General features: G+C 39.0%; 1 protein-coding gene across 6 annotated transcripts in view; it reads right to left on the minus strand.

Annotated features, from left to right (window-relative positions):
* cnc (NFE2 like bZIP transcription factor cap-n-collar) overlaps positions 1-19,221 on the minus strand; it is a 721,520-nt gene that overhangs the window by 634,679 nt on the left and 67,620 nt on the right. For all 6 annotated transcript variants that reach the window (XM_071674581.1, XM_071674582.1, XM_071674579.1 and 3 more), the window contains exons 3-4: positions 15,886-16,014; positions 14,655-14,736 (exon numbers count right to left, since the gene is read on the minus strand). In XM_071674581.1, the coding sequence (XP_071530682.1) occupies positions 14,655-14,736; positions 15,886-16,014 (211 nt within the window). The remainder of the gene's footprint in view (positions 1-14,654; positions 14,737-15,885; positions 16,015-19,221) is intronic.

The following is a 19,221-nucleotide window of genomic DNA, read 5'->3' on the forward strand; positions in this document are numbered from 1 at the left end:
TCAAAAGTTATTTCTTCCTCACTTTTTTCTATGACCACTTTACAGCGGCAAGATAGATGTGCTTATTGAAATTCATTACTTTCAAATTCTTCATTTATCATCTGTCACCATATCCCGCCAGATCATTTACAGTATGTTCTATGAATCATACATCAACAATCAATCATTAATACACCATACATCCAGTTCACTGTTTTCTATATCTTACTCTCAACTGTAATACTAAGAATTTTCCAGTGCAAATGCTTAAACTAAAATTTTCAAATTTCAGTCCTATAAACATAAACTAGGTTTATGCTGCCCAAAGAGATGGGAAACTAATTAATTTCTTCCTCAATAAAACTCACTTAGTCATTCTTTCAAGAGGAAAAAGGATATTTCAGGACTGTTTAAAACTCCCTCTCTCTTGTAGGTTGTATGTGGTAGGCAGACACTGAACAGGGAGGTAGTTCTGGTACTCCCCACCTGGAGAGTGAAGAGCCAGTTGTATCTGGTATTACAGTAACATAGGTACTTCACAATATTGCAGATGGGATCCCTTTTCTCTTGAGATTAAACAGTAATGCAGGCATTTCACAATATTGTAGATGGGATCCCTTTTTCTCTTGAAAATAAACAACGAAATCTTAGCTTTATATTCTCCTACAGTAAGGAGCAAGCACTAAGTGCTATCCCTGCCTCTAGGCAAAATTTCATCATACATACTTATAAGTAAGTATTTTCTAGGAAAGATAATAAATGGGTAATTTGAGGATAATGAGGGAGTAAACTGAAATAAAAATGACAAGGAGATGCAAGGATAAGATGCCTACCACATCAAAAGACATAAGTGAGGAAGACGGGAATATAACATCTAAACAAAAGAATAAGATCACTTCTGACATAATAGTGACATAAAAACCGCTTACGACAGGTGATGGTAGAGTTCAATCAAGTACTAATACAAATTGAGGAGTTACTGAATAATACACAGGAATCTGAACCAAAAGGAGTTAAATCAGGTGACTTTAATTCTGATTTTGTAAAATGGGTAAAGAGTGAAACAGAATTTGGATGCAAACACATACAAATATCAGTTAACACTGCACTGGCAAATGAAAAAGAACAGATGAATATACCAAAGCTCATATGTGAGACACCCACCCTAATACAAACCTACAAGAAATAAAAACACCAATGACTTACTATAACCAAAAGTCAGTGCATTCATCACAAACAAAGCAGTCACTAAAACTAGAATCTTTGAGCATAACATCATTGAAGTGTCAACTAATTTTACAGGAAAGTTGTGGAAGACAGACAAAACAAAGCAAGGAATGACATAAGTAATATCACCAACTTAAATCCTACCTGAATAAAATATAATGAAGCTAATATCCTGAAAGCAAATACAATGTAGAGCAAAGTAGTCTACAGCAGTAATGCAAAAACAAATAAAAATTATGAAATATGAACTAAAGAATCTTAAATAAAAGGCAAAAAGAAACAACAGAATCATATAATAAAGCCAGTTAATGAAAAACAAGATATGATAGAAACTGAGTGAGATAAAAGAATGCTGCACAGATATATGAATTCTACAAGCCATGCTGACATGCAACCGACTTATGTCATTTCGAGATCCAACCGGTCAGTCAGAACAGAACTTGGACGTATGTCGAGGAGGGAGTGTACCCAAAAAGATTTCAACCAAAATATAAAAATGCCAGGTGAGGAAGATGGAGTGATTATTTGATGTGATACCTAAAGAACTAAGAAATATGCATGAAGTGACTTCCAAATCTTTCAAAAGATAACAATCCTTGTAAGGACTTCCTGAAGGAAAGAGGCACCAGACACATAGACAAATCAATCATCAGTTAACAAATAGTAAAAACGCATTCAAGTTCATGGATATGGCCAAAACTAAAATATGCTTCATAAGTTTGGTCTCCATACCTCAAGAAGCACAACGAACAAATACAGAAGGTCAAGCGAAGAGCAAAAAAGATGGCACCAGAATTAAGAGGCGAGTTACTGGGAAAGGCTAAATACTCTAAATTTCCCTACCTTGGAAGAGGAAAGAGTGAGGGGTGACCTGATCACAACCTTTAAGTTTTCAAATCATATCAATGATGCAGACAGTGAACAGTTCTCTGAAACTTGTAGGGGTAAAATAACTACAAGAAATGAACAGGAAATTACACAAGAAACTTGTTAAAAAAGATGTACTTTTATAGTACAGTGGGGCCATGATAAAATGGACTTCGATCTCATGGATGTCACATTTAACAAATGCAAATGCACCTGCCATGTGCTCTTCCTATAAGTTTGTTTATCAGTTGGTGGCAGCCAAATGACCCAGAGCTCGAGTATAATCTTTGTTGAAACCTTCAATTTTTGTGATGTAACAGTTAGTTCAACTGTTGACAATGGCTTCTTATAACATTGGAATGAATAGCAAATGTAACATCCTGACTGTTGTGGAGAAGTCACAGCTTACTGAGAAAACATAGGCTGGTGTATCAACTGCAGGAACCATAGAATTCAGCAAAACCATGCATAGTGTCAGACATAAAAATAAGCAAAGCAAAGCTTATGGACTTTTCTCAGAAACGTAATAAGATGTACATGTACACAGAAAAAATCTAAAGCAGCCTTGTCCTGCATTACAAAATTAGCAGCTGTGTACAAATGGTATATCCAACAGAGTTTAAGCAGTGATGAAATATAGGCTGCTGCAAAAAGATTTGCAATGAATGCATTTGATAATTTCCTAATTCTACAGCAAGCAGTTGGTGGTGATGACAGTTTCAAAGGAGGTACAACATTTGTATCAAGATAATTGATGGTGAACTGATGAGTGCCAATGTTGAAAGTCTTGAGCCATTCAGGTATAAACTAAATGATATCATAGGAAATCAGGAGTGTGTTTGAACCTAATGTACAACCCAGACAAATCTGGTCTATACCGGAATTCATTACCACAAAATACTCAAGCTATGAGAAGTTAGCCATCAGCACATGGCAGAAAGATCAGCAGAAAAGACTTTCTGCACTTTCCTGTGCAAATACAGATGGCAACCATTATTTGAAATTTGTATTTGTGTGCGATTCAAGAACATCACTGCATAAAATTGGTTTCCTGTGCTCTATTACATAAACTGTGCATATGAACTTAGCCTTGATCCTGTGTATGAACTCCCTAATCCAATCTATGGATCATGGAATCATACTGGCCTAAAAGGGACTCTACAAAAGGAAGTATTTGGATTAAGTCATGGTGTTGTCAGTAGGAAACTGAGACAGAAGTGGAAGGCAAAAGAGAAAAGAGAAAGCTGAAGAATATCAAGTCCTACCAGTGGGTTAAATGTAATACTTTGAGGTGGTCTGGGCATGCAGAAAGAATACAAGATGGGGAGTTTAAAAGAGTAGTGGAGGGAGAGAAATGGGGAGGAATGTGTGGCATGTTGTTTGTGAGCGAGACATGTAAGGACAGGGATAAGTGGAGACTGGTTTGCAGGGGCCAACCCCCTGATGGGAGTTCCTGAAGGGAATGTGCATCAGATATATTGATAGTTAGAAAAAGACAAAATGTTAAGTGATGGGGCCCCATTAAAGCAACATTTCCTCCCCATACAATGGAAGTAGGTAATTACAAAAAGCTCATGCTCTACTTTAACATACTGGTCATGCATCAGGTTGAGTATCAGAGATGCAAGGGGTTATATGAATTATATATATCATATATTATATATCATATATTATATATATTATATATCATATATATTATTTCATGTGTGGCGGGGTGGTGACAGGAATGAATAAAGGCAGCAAGTATGATTTATGTACATGTGTATGTCTGTATATGTCTGTGTATGTATATATATGTATATCTTGAAATGTATAGGTATGTATATGTATGTGCATGGACGTGTATGTATATACATGTGTATGTGGGTGGGTTGGGCCAGTTTTTCGTCTGTTTCCTTGCACTACCTCACTAATGCGGGAGACAGCGACAAAGTATAATAAAAAAAAGATAATGAGTTAATGATGACAGACACGAAATATGGTTCCACAAATCTCAAAATTCACAAGAAAGCAACAAAGTTACAGGAGGTACTGAGCTCTCAGAGCATCTGAGGACTGAAGGACTAAGGAATAGGAGACAACATGGAAGGGGTGAATAGTAGTACATCATGTCAAATGTTTTCATGAAAAATATGAAATGGCAAGCAAGGGAAGTTATACACAACAAAATCTTACAAACAGCATAATAGCAAGTGCATTAAGAAAAGATGTACATATTCCTATTACATAAATTTCAAACTGTTTCCAGCATCAACTATATATCTGGTAAAAATAAAGCTGGAAAATAATGAACATCAAATCATTTGCTCTATGGCTGAGCAAATGAATACGAGATGGATGGATAAGAGTGAGGATGAATTGCTCAGTCATACCATAGTGACTTGATCTTAACAAACTATGCTTTTTGTCTGAAGGAGACTTCAAGTTTTCCAAAATTCTGAATGTAAGGCAAAAATTAAAATCTATTAGATCAGAAATTTGCTCCAAAGCTTCGGAGACTCACATTTGTCATAATGAAGTACACTACAGCTTTTTCTTTTATACAGGCTTGAAATAGTATATTCACACTGATTCTTTAAACAATATACATGTGTTAAAGATGCACTTCCTCTGAATCTGTAGTGGCAGAAAACTAGTCTAAAACCTGACCAGAACAATAGTTTTGGCTGTCAGTTGGTTGGATGGATGGTTTGTTGGGTTTAACAGACAGTAACCTATTAGAAAGGACACTAAGCCTGCAACCCTTTTGGCTGTTATAAGCTCTTACATAAGATATTAAGCTGTCATATCATGAAGTAAACGTAATATCTAAATAAATCCTCATTAAATAGTTTAAGTTAGAATTTTACTTATAGAGAAAAACAGATGTCATAACAAGATGATAATATATCATAATACATAGGGAGCTGTAGTTTTGGAGGGAGCTGTGGTTTCAGTGCATTATACATGACAGCTAGAGACTGTTGTCTTTTCCTAGCACTACCTCACGCACATGCGGGGGGAGGGGGTTGTCATAAGTATACGTATGTAAGTAGGAGAGATGGCTAGAGAGCGTTATTGGATTACGTGTTAATTGACAGGCACGCGAAAGAGAGACTTTTGGATGTTAATGTGCTGAGAGGTGCAACTGGAGGGATGTCTGATCATTATCTTGTGGGGGCGAAGGTGAAGATTTGTATGGGTTTTCAGAAAAGTTGAGAGAATGTTGGGGTGAAGAGGGTGGTGAGAGTAAGTGAGCTTGGGAAGACTTGTGTGAGGAAGTACCAGGAGAGACTGAGTACAGAATGGAAAAAGGTGAGAACAAAGGAGGTAAGGGGAGTGGGGGAGGAATGGGATGTATTTAAGGAAGCAGTGATGGCTTGCGCAAAAGATGCTTGTGGCATGAGAAGCGTGGGAGGTGGGTTGATTAGAAAGGGTAGTGAGTGGTGGGATGAAGAAGTAAGATTATTACTGAAAGAGAAGAGAGAGGCATTTGGACGATTTTTGCAGGGAAAAAATGCAAATGAGTGGTAGATGTATAAAAGAAAGAGACAGGAGGTCAAGAGAAAGGTGCAAGAGGTGAAAAAGAGGGCAAATGAGAGTTGGGGTGAGAGAGTATCATTAAATTTTAGGGAGAATAAAAAGATGTTCTGGAAGGAGGTAAATAAAGTGCGTAAGACAAGGGAGCAAATGGGAACTTCAGTGAAGGGGGCTAATGGGGTGATAACAAATAGTGGTGATGTGAGAAGGAGATGGAGTGAGTATTTTGAAGGTTTGTTGAATGTGTTTGATGATAGAGTGGCAGATATAGGGTGTTTTGGTCAAGGTGGTGTGCAAAGTGAGAGAGTTAGGGAAAATTATTTGGTAAACAGAGAAGAGGTAGTAAAAGCTTTGCGGAAGATGAAAGCCGGCAAGGCAGCAGGTTTGGATGGTATTGCAGTGGAATTTATTAAAAAAGGGGGTGACTGTATTGTTGACTGGTTGGTAAGGTTATTCAATGTATGTATGATTCACGGTGAGGTGCCTGAGGATTGGCGGAATGCTTGCATAGTGCCATTGTACAAAGGCAAAGGGGATAAGAGTGAGTGCTCAAATTACAGAGGTATAAGTTTGTTGAGTATTCCTGGTAAATTATATGGGAGGGTATTGATTGAGAGGGTGAAGGCATGTACAAAGCATCAGATTGGGGAAGAGCAGTGTGGTTTCAGAAGTGGTAGAGGATGTGTGGATCAGGTGTTTGCTTTGAAGAATGTATGTGAGAAATACTTAGAAAAGCAAATGGATTTGTATGTAGCATTTATGGATCTGAAGAAGGTATATGATAGAGTTGAAAGAGATGCTCTGTGGAAGGTACTAAGAATATATGGTGTGGGAGGAAAGTTGTTAGAAGCAGTGAAAAGTTTTTATCGAGGATGTAAGGCATGTGTACGTGTAGGAAGAGAGGAAAGTGATTGGTTCTCAGTGAATGTAGGTTTGCGGCAGGGGTGTGTGATGTCTCCATGGTTGTTTAATTTGTTTATGGAAGGGGTTGTTAGGGAGGTGAATGCAAGAGTTTTGGAAAGAGGGGCAAGTATGCAGTCTGTTGGGGTTGAGAGAGCTTGGGAAGTAAGTCAGTTGTTGTTCGCTGATGATACAGCACTGGTGGCTGATTCATGTGAGAAACTGCAGAAGCTGGTGACTGAGTTTGGTAAAGTGTGTGAAAGAAGAAAGTTAAGAGTAAATGTGAATAAGAGCAAGGTTATTAGGTACAGTAGGGTTGAGGGTCAAGTCAAATGGGAGGTTTGAGGGTCAAGTCAAATGGGAGGTAAGTTTGAATGGAGAAAAACTGGAGGAAGTGGTGTTTTAGATATCTGGGAGTGGATCTGGCAGTGGATGGAACCATGGAAGCGGAAGTGGATCATAGGGTGGGGGAGGGGGCGAAAATTCTGGGAGCCTTGAAGAATGTGTGGAAGTCGAGAACATTATCTCGGAAAGCAAAAATGGGTATGTTTGAAGGAATAGTGGTTCCAACAATGTTGTATGGTTGCAAGGCGTGGACTATGGATAGAGTTGTGCGCAGGAGGATGGATGTGCTGGAAATGAGATGTTTGAGGACAATGTGTGGCGTGAGGTGGTTTGATCGAGTAAGTAACGTAAAGGTAAGAGAGATGTGTGGAAATAAAAAGAGCGTGGTTGAGAGAGCAGAAGAGGGTGTTTTGAAATGGTTTGGTCACATGGAGAGAATGAGTGAGGAAAGATTGACCAAGAGGATATATGTGTCGGAGGTGGAGGGAACGAGGAGAAGAGGGAGACCAAATTGGAGGTGGAAAGATGGAGTGAAAAAGATTTTGTGTGATCGGGGCCTGAACATGCAGGAGGGTGAAAGGAGGGCAAAGAATAGAGTGGATTGGAGCGATGTGGTATACCGGGGTTGACGTGCTGTCAGTGGATTGAATCAAGGCATGTGAAGCGTCTGGGGTAAACCATGGAAAGCTGTGTAGGTATGTATATTTGCGTGTGTGGATGTATGTATATACATGTGTATGTGGGGGGGGTTGGGCCATTTCTTTCGTCTGTTTCCTTGCGCTACCTCGCAAACGCGGGAGACAGCGACAAAGTATAATTAAAAAAAAAAAATATATATATATATATATATATATATATATATATATATATATATATATATCTTTTCTTTTAAACTATTCGCCATTTCCCGCGTTAGCGAGGTAGCATTAAGAACAGACGATTGGGCCTTTTTTGGAATATCCTCACCTGGCCCCACTCTGTTCATTATATATATATATATATGGATGTCAATGTGCTGAGAGGTGCAACTGGAGGGATGTCTGATCATTATCTTGTGGAGGCTAAGGTGAAGATTAGTATGGGTTTTCAGAAAAGAAGAGTGAATGTTGGGGTGAAGAAGGTGGTGAGAGTAAGTGAGCTTGGGAAGGAGACCTGTGTGAAGAAGTATCAGGAGAGACTGTGTACAGAATGGAAAAAGGTGAGAACAATGGAAGTAAGGGGAGTGGGGGAGGAATGGGATGTATTTAGGGAATCAGTGATGGATTGCGCAAAAGATGCTTGTGGCATGAGAAGAGTGGGAGGTGGGCTGTTTAGAAAGGGTAGTGAGTGGTGGGATGAAGAAGTAAGAGTATTAGTGAAAGAGAAGAGAGAGGCATTTGGACGATTTTTGCAGGGAAAAAATGCAATTGAGTGGGAGAAGTATAAAAGAAAGAGACAGGAGGTCAAGAGAAAGGTGCAAGAGGTGAAAAAAAGGGCAAATGAGAGTTGGGGTGAGAGACTATCAGTAAATTTTAGGGAGAATAAAAAGATGTTCTGGAAGGAGGTAAATAGGGTGCGTAAGACAAGGGAGCAAATGGGAACTTCAGTGAAGGGCGTAAATGGGGAGGTGATAACAAGTAGTGGTGATGTGAGAAGGAGATGGAATGAGTATTTTGAAGGTCTGTTGAATGTGTCTGATGACAGAGTGGCAGATATAGGGTGTTTGGGTCGAGGTGGTGTGCAAAGTGAGAGGGTTAGGGAAAATGATTTGGTAAACAGAGAAGAGGTAGTAAAAGCTTTGCGGAAGATGAAAGCCGGCAAGGCAGCAGGTTTGGATGGTATTGCAGTGGAATTTATTAAAAAAGGGGGTGACTGTATTGTTGACTGGTTGGTAAGGTTATTTAATGTATGTTTGACTCATGGTGAGGTGCCTGAGGATTGGCGGAATGCGTGCATAGTGCCATTGTACAAAGGCAAAGGGGATAAGAGTGAGTGCTCAAATTACAGAGGTATAAGTTTGTTGAGTATTCCTGGTAAATTATATGGGAGGGTATTGATTGAGAGGGTGAAGGCATGTACAGAGCATCAGATTGGGGAAGAGCAGTGTGGTTTCAGAAGTGGGAGAGGATGTGTGGATCAGGTGTTTGCTTTGAAGAATGTATGTGAGAAATACTTAGAAAAGCAAATGGATTTGTATGTAGCATTTATGGATCTGGAGAAGGCATATGATAGAGTTGATAGAGATGCTCTGTGGAAGGTATTAAGAATATATGGTGTGGGAGGCAAGTTGTTAGAAGCAGTGAAAAGTTTTTATCGAGGATGTAAGGCATGTGTACGTGTAGGAAGAGAGGAAAGTGATTGGTTCTCAGTGAATGTAGGTTTGCGGCAGGGGTGTGTGATGTCTCCATGGTTGTTTAATTTGTTTATGGATGGGGTTGTTAGGGAGGTAAATGCAAGAGTCTTGGAAAGAGGGGCAAGTATGAAGTCTGTTGGGGATGAGAAAGCTTGGGAAGTGAGTCAGTTGTTGTTCGCTGATGATACAGCGCTGGTGGCGGATTCATGTGAGAAACTGCAGAAGCTGGTGACGGAGTTTGGTAAAGTGTGTGGAAGAAGAAAGTTAAGAGTAAATGTGAATAAGAGCAAGGTTATTAGGTACAGTAGGGTTGAGGGTCAAGTCAATTGGGAGGTGAGTTTGAATGGAGAAAAACTGGAGGAAGTGAAGTGTTTTAGATATCTGGGAGTGGATCTGTCAGCGGATGGAACCATGGAAGCGGAAGTGGATCATAGGGTGGGGGAGGGGGCGAAAATTTTGGGAGCCTTGAAAAATGTGTGGAAGTCGAGAACATTATCCCGGAAAGCAAAAATGGGTATGTTTGAAGGAATAGTAGTTCCAACAATGTTGTATGGTTGCGAGGCGTGGGCTATGGATAGAGTTGTGCGCAGGAGGATGGATGTGCTGGAAATGAGATGTTTGAGGACAATGTGTGGTGTGAGGTGGTTTGATCGAGTAAGTAACGTAAGGGTGAGAGAGATGTGTGGAAATAAAAAGAGCGTGGTTGAGAGAGCAGAAGAGGGTGTTTTGAAATGGTTTGGGCACATGGAGAGAATGAGTGAGGAAAGATTGACCAAGAGGATATATGTGTCGGAGGTGGAGGGAACGAGGAGAAGAGGGAGACCAAATTGGAGGTGGAAAGATGGAGTGAAGAGGATTTTGTGTGATCGGGGCCTGAACATGCAGGAGGGTGAAAGGAGGGCAAGGAATAGAGTGAATTGGAGCGATGTGGTATACAGGGGTTGACGTGCTGTCAGTGGATTGAATCAAGGCATGTGAAGCGTCCGGGGTAAACCATGGAAAGCTGTGTAGGTATGTATATTTGCGTGTGTGGACGTGTGTATGTACATGTGTATGGGGAGGGTTGGGCCATTTCTTTCGTCTGTTTCCTTGCGCTACCTCGCAAACGCGGGAGACAGCGACAAAGTATAAAAAAAAAAAAAAAAAAAATATATATATATATATATATATATATATATACATATGTATGCACTGAAATGTATAGGTATGTATATGTGCGTGTATGGACGTGTATGTATATACATGTGAATGTGGGTGGGTTGGGCCATTCTTTTGTCTGTTTCCTTGTGCTACCTCGCTAATGTGGGAGACAGCGACAAAGTATAATAATAATAAAAAACATAGTAAATAATAAATATCATATGAATTTCTTATACTTTATGATTAATCACATCATCTTGATCAGCTCTATTTCTTTGGGGAAACAAATCACCTTATCGATTAAGTCTGGGTTAGAATCATCTAATAAACGCTTTATCAAATTTTTTTCATATTAAGATTTTCTTTTGTTTGTTGTTACACTTATCAGTTAGTTTTTTGTGTGTAACATGGGGCATCTAATAAACACCTGTTCTATACTTTCAGTTCTGCTGCAGTCATACATTTTTGAGGAAAAGCTTTACTGATTAAAGGCTGAAGGTGGGTTAGATATGTAGTGTTCATACAGAGGCAGGGACACGTGAGCATGACCGCCTCCCTTCTGTTGAAATGGTAGGAAGTTGAACAACTGCCTATTTCAAGTTTGAAATTATCTTATAATCCCAGGTTGGTCACTGACTTTGCCATAGTAGATATTATGATTTTTCCTGAAAGAGCCATAGAAACCACTATTTTTGCATGTCCTCAATTATGATTTTTCCACAGAAAGCCATAGAAACCACTATTTTTGTATCTCCTCAATTATGATTTTTCCACAGAGAGCCATAGAAACCACTATTTTTGCATCTCCTCAAGTTCTACAAACAACTTAGCAAGTTTGCTTGCCTATTCATTGTCATAAAAGTTATAATTACTTGATGCCCAGATCAAAATTATGAATCTATGGAATATATGCAGTTTATTACAAATGCAGCCCTGTATCTCATTTCTATCTGTTGAACCTGACTTTAGAACTTTAAGTGCAGACAGAGTCTGACAAGACAGAAAATTTATCATAACTGGAATTTATGCAGTAATCTATGACTTCAAAACATAATAAGTATATAATGAGGCAGGTGAAACCTGAGGAAACACTCAATTATACAAACATCTGCACCCACACGTTCATCTGTGTTCGAGCTGACAGTGTAGATATGGATATCATCTAAACAGTTCTCCAGTAATTCCCTAAGTTGTTCGTAGGCTTTCTCCTCATGTGCATTACATTTGTGGGAAGGAAGCCAGTCGGTGTTGATGTGAATGTCTAACGGCTCCCACAATGCTACCTTTTTTTGTCACCAACTGATCAACTTTCATTATGATTACACCCATGCCTGCACATACTCACTGGAAGTGAAGTCTGATGGCCAAAGGTAAGGCACCCCTAATGACTGAAAGGTAATCATCAGTGCTACCAGCATTATGATCCTATCCTGCACCTCTCCCAAGAAATGTCTCAAACTGACAGGTTTAGCACAAAGTAGTTTCATTTCCTGGCTTCATAACACTGTAAATGAAACTCAAGTGTCCTCAGCAAAATCAGGGGGAATGTACATTTGTTTCTACTTCCATTCTAGCAAAATTCCTTGCATGCTGCAGCTCCATGGCACTTTGTTAAGCATTTGTTTGGGATTGCACCCTACCTCCTCAAGGTATGGCCACATGCTGAAGCACCAATCTGTAAGCCATATTCTAATTTTGGCTTACTTTGGTGATTTTGCTTGTGTTGACTGGTCATGGTCAGCAGATAATCATCACTGACATTCTCATCAGAAGAAGGAGTGTCATTGGTGTCTGCTACAGGAAGAGGGCCAGTCTAGCTTTCCTGGTCACAAATCTAGGGTTTCATTTTCTAAGTATCTGTGAAAGATGTGCTGGGCTTTTGTATCATCTGGAATGCCAAAACCCTCCTCCTTGCTTCTGCAGAGGAAAAGTACTCATTTGCTTTACCTGTGCAGATCTCTTTTTCCTTCACCTACTGAGGGAAACAGCATTAAGAATTAGGATAACTTTCCTCAAAATTATGCACATGATGGTCCCTGATGTAAAATCCTCAGCCTTGTCACCCTTCCTAGGCACCCTTTTCCATGCATTTACTACAAATGGGAAAAGGAATATAGCAGGTCGTTTCCCATGTCCATAAGTTTGGCAATTAAAACAGCACAGAGTACTTGGGACATACAGTTTCACGAGCAACATTTATATTCCACTGAAACTTGTCTGGTACCCTTGCTCATCCAATGTCAAAACAATAGTGGCCTTATTTCCTAGCTTGCCATTAACAAAATCTTTGATTTGTTGGGCAGCAATTACTTCCATGATTACCAATCCCACCACAATCTCATTACCCTCCATGTACATGAGATTCCTGCTATAAATGACATCCTTGCAAGAATTCATATAGCAGAAATGGTGGCCAGAACTTCGAAGGAATGAAACTGAGTATCTTTAGGTCTTTCACATAGGTAGCTGTCCTAACCTTTACAAGGTCACCACTTGCAGATGCTCTGTCCCGCAGCATCTGTCAACCATTGTACATATCATAAAGAGGATGAGGGACAACAGGGAATTGTTCTTGTTGCATTTGGGGTAAAAAATTGAGAGCTGGCAGGTTGAATAATTAGTGAAGGATGATGATCTCCATCTCCCCTTCCTCTGGAAGAGGCAGATGGTTTACAGCAGTCCATGGTAACAGGGTTAGGTCCTGCTCATTGGGGATAAAAAAAAACCCTTGTGTCACAAAAGAAATAATTATGTATACACACAAAAGTGGGTACCGCTTCAACAAAAAAGAAGACAATTGGTGGAAAAATAAAGATCCCCAAGTGGGACCAGTCACACAAAGGCCAGGCAGAGTTCTCCCGTGGTTACCTCTTGTTAGGGAAGCAATCCTGTACAACCAGTCTTCTCTTGATAGGGAAGCTATCCTGTACAACCAGTCTTTTAGTGAACTAGTAGCAGGGCATACAGTACAATAATATTTCACTCACTACCTAGGATTACACTGGGGAGGATGCCTTCTCTGGGTGAGAAAGCATTCCGTGTAACACACACACACAGGTGTGGCCACTACAGACTATGGAAGAGCACTGTGTTTGGCTGTCACTGAGGTCTTTAGCCCTTAAACAGCGATACTGCCTCCACGAACCATGCCCAAGAGTGAAATAAAATTAGAATCCTCCTAATGTTATTCTATTACTGAAATTGCAAATTAATAGGTATATTTTCCTATATGATGGCATGGAAGGCTGCTGAGTGGATGGTGGATGGGGTTGGACCTATACTGATGGTATAAATGTTCTTATCTATGTAAATACATGATAATCAGGGGATGTTCCAAGTATGATTGCATTCTATGTGCACCTAATCACATCATAAAATTCAATATTTCTTTAAAGGTGTGATTTCACTCTACATATACATATTTTCAAATACAAGATTTTCTACATATCCCACACATTTCATTTATTCACATATTATACATGATCTTTTTTATGTTTACATGTTATCTATACAGAACTGTAATTACAATAATACATAAACAAATAACTTTACACCAAAAACATCAACACTCATACCCTTAAAATCATTTTCATTTAATCTAACACTAACTACAAAAATAAGTAGCAACATGCAACATTCCATCCAGATGATGTACGTACTCTCTCTCTCTCTCTCTCTCTCTCTCTCTCTCTCTCTCTCTCTCTCTCTCTCTCTTTGATGTCCTGCAGATATCTGAGATATGTAATGTCTTTTCAGCTGTGGCATTAAAATACTAGACTTGTCTATGGATAATTGGTGAAACCAAACATCAACTGGGATTTCACATACAAGCATGGAGCTTTATAATGGGATGACGGGAGAAGGGCTATAAAGATTTAACAAGATGAATGGAGTAAGTTTCAGGGCTAACAAAACCCTGGATTATTCTTGCTACATCAGTGACAATGTGGTTTGGGAGAAAAATCTTGAAACGTAAGTTCCTTTATCAATATTCATCATACTGAGTGCCCAAATGAAAGGGTCGTGTGACCAGATATGCCTCTTTTCAAAGAACTCATCTTAGTGGCAATGTCACCATCAATGGTCATGGAACTTTGAGATTTCAAAAAAGTTCCCATTATAATTATATATTCAGAAATGCATCCCTAAGGGATAAAATGTAAATGCAGGACAAACAATCTGTATTACCAAGGTAGAATAATGATCAGAACTAAATAGCACACTTTCAACAAAATACAATACAAATGCATTAAACTTTCTCAAATATTATATACTCAAATACTAGAGGTTTAACAGCTATGAGAGAAACATGCATAATTTACACATCAGAGGAATTCCAACTTACCAGTTTCAGAGTCAATGGTGAAGTTGAGATGCATCCATGAGTTATCATCAGACTTTTCATCAATCTTTGTATCACCCTTGGGCTGCAAATCAGGATACAAATAAGTTCAAAGATTCTTTACAATTGCTTTAAAAATCTGTCTACTGTAATACAGATTACTAAAGCAGCAAGTTATTTTAGGCATCATACTGCATTCTAAATCATGTATAATTGAATCAAGGTAAGGTCATTAAATCACTTACCATAATTTTTTTAATGTATGTTCAAGTAAAGCTCATGATTATTTTCACAACCAGAAAAACAGCTTCATCTTATCTAAATACCTTGTGACACTGTTTTTACTCTTCAACAAGCTTCAGTTACTCACAGTTGCTCCATAATCTAAAAGGAGCAGCTAAAAGAGGAAGTCTCTCCTTTTCATTTCCTTATTATCAATAACTGTGTTTGGATTCTTATAACTACTCCAATGAAAAGCTCATCTGCATATACTCTGCTCCAGACTCCAAGTTTATTTTTACATTTTGCCTACATTTTACTTCCTCTCACGTATAATGATCACCTCAACTGCTGCAGCAATCATCACTTTTTACACACGCATTTCAAGTTTTAGAGTGAAAACAGTTGCTAAATGCTTTACTTATACAATAGCAATATGGCACATTCACACTTCTTCAGCAAATGCTTGAAAAGCACTGGTACTAGAGTTGCTGACACTTTAGCGTGTGGATATCACAAAATGGCCATAGACTTGTTCTTAAATGCTGCATGTGCCATCCTGCATCACATGCAGGATATGAAATATGCAATATAACCAGGATTGTTCACTGGAATAAATTTGATATATGCCATACACCACATTCCAATACTTTATATCTGTGCATGTTTGTAAAAATTTGCCAAGACTACGTTTGGCATAGGCGTTTGTCCATGATAGTACATCTCAGGTGTGCCATTACTAGTACAGGTAAGATGTGTGTGCTCAGGGAGCCATTACTGGAACAGGAAAGCCCATGTGTAGCTGTTGCATAGTGGGCTCTTAGGTGGATGTATGTTGTGTAAAATGTGAACTTTACATCTCACTGAAAGTCTATGAAATGAAAAAATATTACTACAAAGTATCAATTTCAAGAGAAGGAAAATTAAGTAAACAAGCAATTTACACACCACTCACAGTGCATGATACAAAAGTAAATTCAATAATCTCTTAAGGATACAGCAGTATCATATATACCTTCTTTCCATGGTCCTTATCCTTGGTTTGGGCATCAGTGAGCGTATCCACAACATCATCCTCGTACAACTCTCGTGGCACTCCCAAATCAACATCTTGCTTCCACAGAGCTTCAATAAGAGCCAAATCCTGAAAACAAAGAATTCATTTTAATTTCACTATGAACAACATATAAGAACAGGTATGAAGTTAACTTCCTGGAAATATTCTTTAGTTTTAAAAACAAAGACCACAATTCATTCCCTTTAAATTTCCCATCTTACCAAATCTCTCATACAACCCCTCATTACTTTCATTCCATCTAGTCATACCACATGCTCCTCTCAAACAACTTTTTTCCACAGCCTGGATTCTTGACCTCTGTGACTTATTTTATGTCCACATTTTGGCAGCATAGGTTAGAGTTTGAAGGACTATGTTCACTTCCATACTTTCACCTCTACCCTTCATTATTCTATTAAAAGACCCAATGACTCCTCTACCCCATACTGCACTCTCCTCTCATATCACCAAACTTGCCTAAAACAGCTCCCAAACACTTGAGTTCTGTCACATCTTCCAGTCTTTCTCCTCCAAATGTATAACACAGTTTAGTACACTTTCTTCTCTTACTCTATAGAGCTTTGCAAGATCTTTATTTTCATTGTTTCTTTTTAAACATCATTACTTTACTCTGACTTGCATTTACCTTCAATCATCTATGCTTACATCATAAAACACACTTACAACCTTCTGCAACTCTTCTTCACTATCTGCAAAAAGATAGTATCATCCACAAAGAGGCTTATCACTAACCATCATTCCACACAACTACTCTCCATCTCTACATCCCTTTTCCCTCATTTTGCTTTCATCTCTCTAGTCACTCCATCCCTAAACGTACCTAAAAGCCACAGAGACTCTCACAGCCCTCCCTCACAACCACACGTATACAAAACTTTCGCTCAACTCTCTATCCACTCTTACACATGTATTTGCTCCTCTATAGAAGTTTCACATCATCTAACAGTTGTCCTCCTTCAATATATATATATATCCTTAACACATCCCATAAAGCATTCCACTTGACTCTGCCACAAACTTTCTCCAGATTCAAAAGAGCTCCATACAACTTTCCATAGTCATTCTCAGGACAAAAATCCAGTCCACACATTCTTTACCTTTCCTAAAAACCCCTTGCTCCTCACTTATTCTGCATTCAGTCACATCCATCAATCAATTAACACCCTTGCACATAATTTTATTGGTATCCTTAACAGATTAAATGCCCTATTACTGCTACACACATCCTTAGCACTTTTTCCTTTGACTGAAGGAAATATCATAATTTCACACAATCCTCATGCATAACCTTCAGCTATCATGCTAAATCACATATCAAATGCATCCATTCTATCACACTTTCTTCTCTATACTTCAACATTTCAGTTGTAATCCCATCTAATCCATGTGCCTTTCCTACCTTTAACATCATTATCATCCTTTTTACCTCCCATCTCACTATAGGCCCCTGCATTTGTATCCTTTTCCTTCCGTCCTCCATACTAATGCATGGAACAACTGCTGCTTCACCTTCTTCCACATTTATCAATTCTTCAAAATACTCTTTCCATGTTCCTTTCACTTTTTCCCTTTGATTCAGAAACTCCCTTACATCTCACATTCGCATTTCCAGCCTTACATCCACCTCTTTCCTTTTTCACCTCCTTTTTTATTTTCCTTAAACTTTTCACTCAACTATCTTCCAAAATCTTCATCTACTTTCTTTACTTTCATCTATCATACTCAACATTCTGCTTACACATCTTATATTCCTCTCTCCTCCTTCTACTTCCACTGGTACACTCCTTTTGAGCAATCTACCATATGCCTTATTCTTCTCTTCCACAGCAAAGCATTTCATACAAAATTTGTCCATCTTGCATTTCCACTTTTATTCTTATATCTCACAACCTCATATCCAACTACAATTCTACAACCTTTAACAATCTTTCTCTACACATCTTAGTCCTCATTCATGCAACTGCATCCCTGCAATCAAATAATATACAATACAGTACTGTGTATGCATCAATCTGAAAAAATTCATACAATAACACAAGATGAAATCACTTTTTTCTTTCCTGTCCCAGGACTCATCTATCTCTGTGAGGCTCCAACCATGCTCAGGAAGCCAGCCATATCCACCAGTTCCAACCATAGGTCATGAAGTATGGCAATACTGTAAGTGCATCTATGTGCAAAGAGTGCAGGGAAACAGAACAGTAAGTACTCTGTGTCTTCGTTATGGCAGTTGCATCGAGGGTATAAAAGGTCTCAGGATATGCTGAACAGTATCTGAAGAGTTGTAGGGATGAGGGATACCTAAGCACAAATGGGAAAATATAACTGGTATCTGTTTGGGGAGTGCAGTTTCTAATGGGTTTACAACTGGTGGGCTAGTTATTTCAGTGTGTATCAGGTCTGTTGTTGTTACATTTGTTAGGGGTAGGGATCTGTGAGTAGAGGTTCATAAAGTGTAAGGCTGGGGTAAGTATCTTATTTCTCCTAAGGAGGGTTGGTGTCCAAACCATTTCTGCATAAACTCTTCAGCTCTTGCTACCACACTCTTTTCTATACCACACATCTCTCTTACCTTTTCATTACTTAGTTGATCAAACCACCTCACACAACATACTGCCCTCAAACATTTCATTTCTAACACATACTCCCTCCTCCACATGGCCTTGTTTACAGCCCATGCCTCATTCCATGTAATATTGTTGGAACTATCATACCTTCAAACATGCTCACTTTTGCCCTCCCAGATAACATTCTCTCTTTTCACACATTTTTCAGTGCCTCCAGAACAATTGCCCCCTCACCCACTTTATGACTAACTTCCACTTCAATAGTTCCATTCACTGCCGTGCCCACTTCCAGATATCTAGAACACTTCAATTCCTCCAATTTTCCTCCATTCAAACTTACAACCCTGCTACACCTAATGACTTTGCTTTTATTCACGTTTACTCTCAACTTCCTCTTTTCACGCATCCTACCAAACTCAGTCACCAACTTCTGCAGTCTCTCACTTGAATCTCCCACTAGTGCTGTATCATCAGAGCAACAAATGACTCACTTCCCAGGAACTTTCATCTCCTGCAGATTGCATACTCACCCCTCTCTCCAAGACTCTCACATTTACCTCCCATATCACCCTAACCATAAACAAATCAAACAACCATGGCGACGTCACACACCCCTGCTGCAGACCATCCTTCACTTGGAAGCATTCATTCTCCTTCCTTCCTACCCATACATATGCCTTACACCCTTGACAAAAACTTCCTAATG

The sequence above is a fragment of the Panulirus ornatus genome, chromosome 20 (assembly GCF_036320965.1).
Source record: "Panulirus ornatus isolate Po-2019 chromosome 20, ASM3632096v1, whole genome shotgun sequence".
Classification (NCBI taxonomy): Eukaryota; Metazoa; Arthropoda; class Malacostraca; order Decapoda; family Palinuridae; genus Panulirus; species Panulirus ornatus.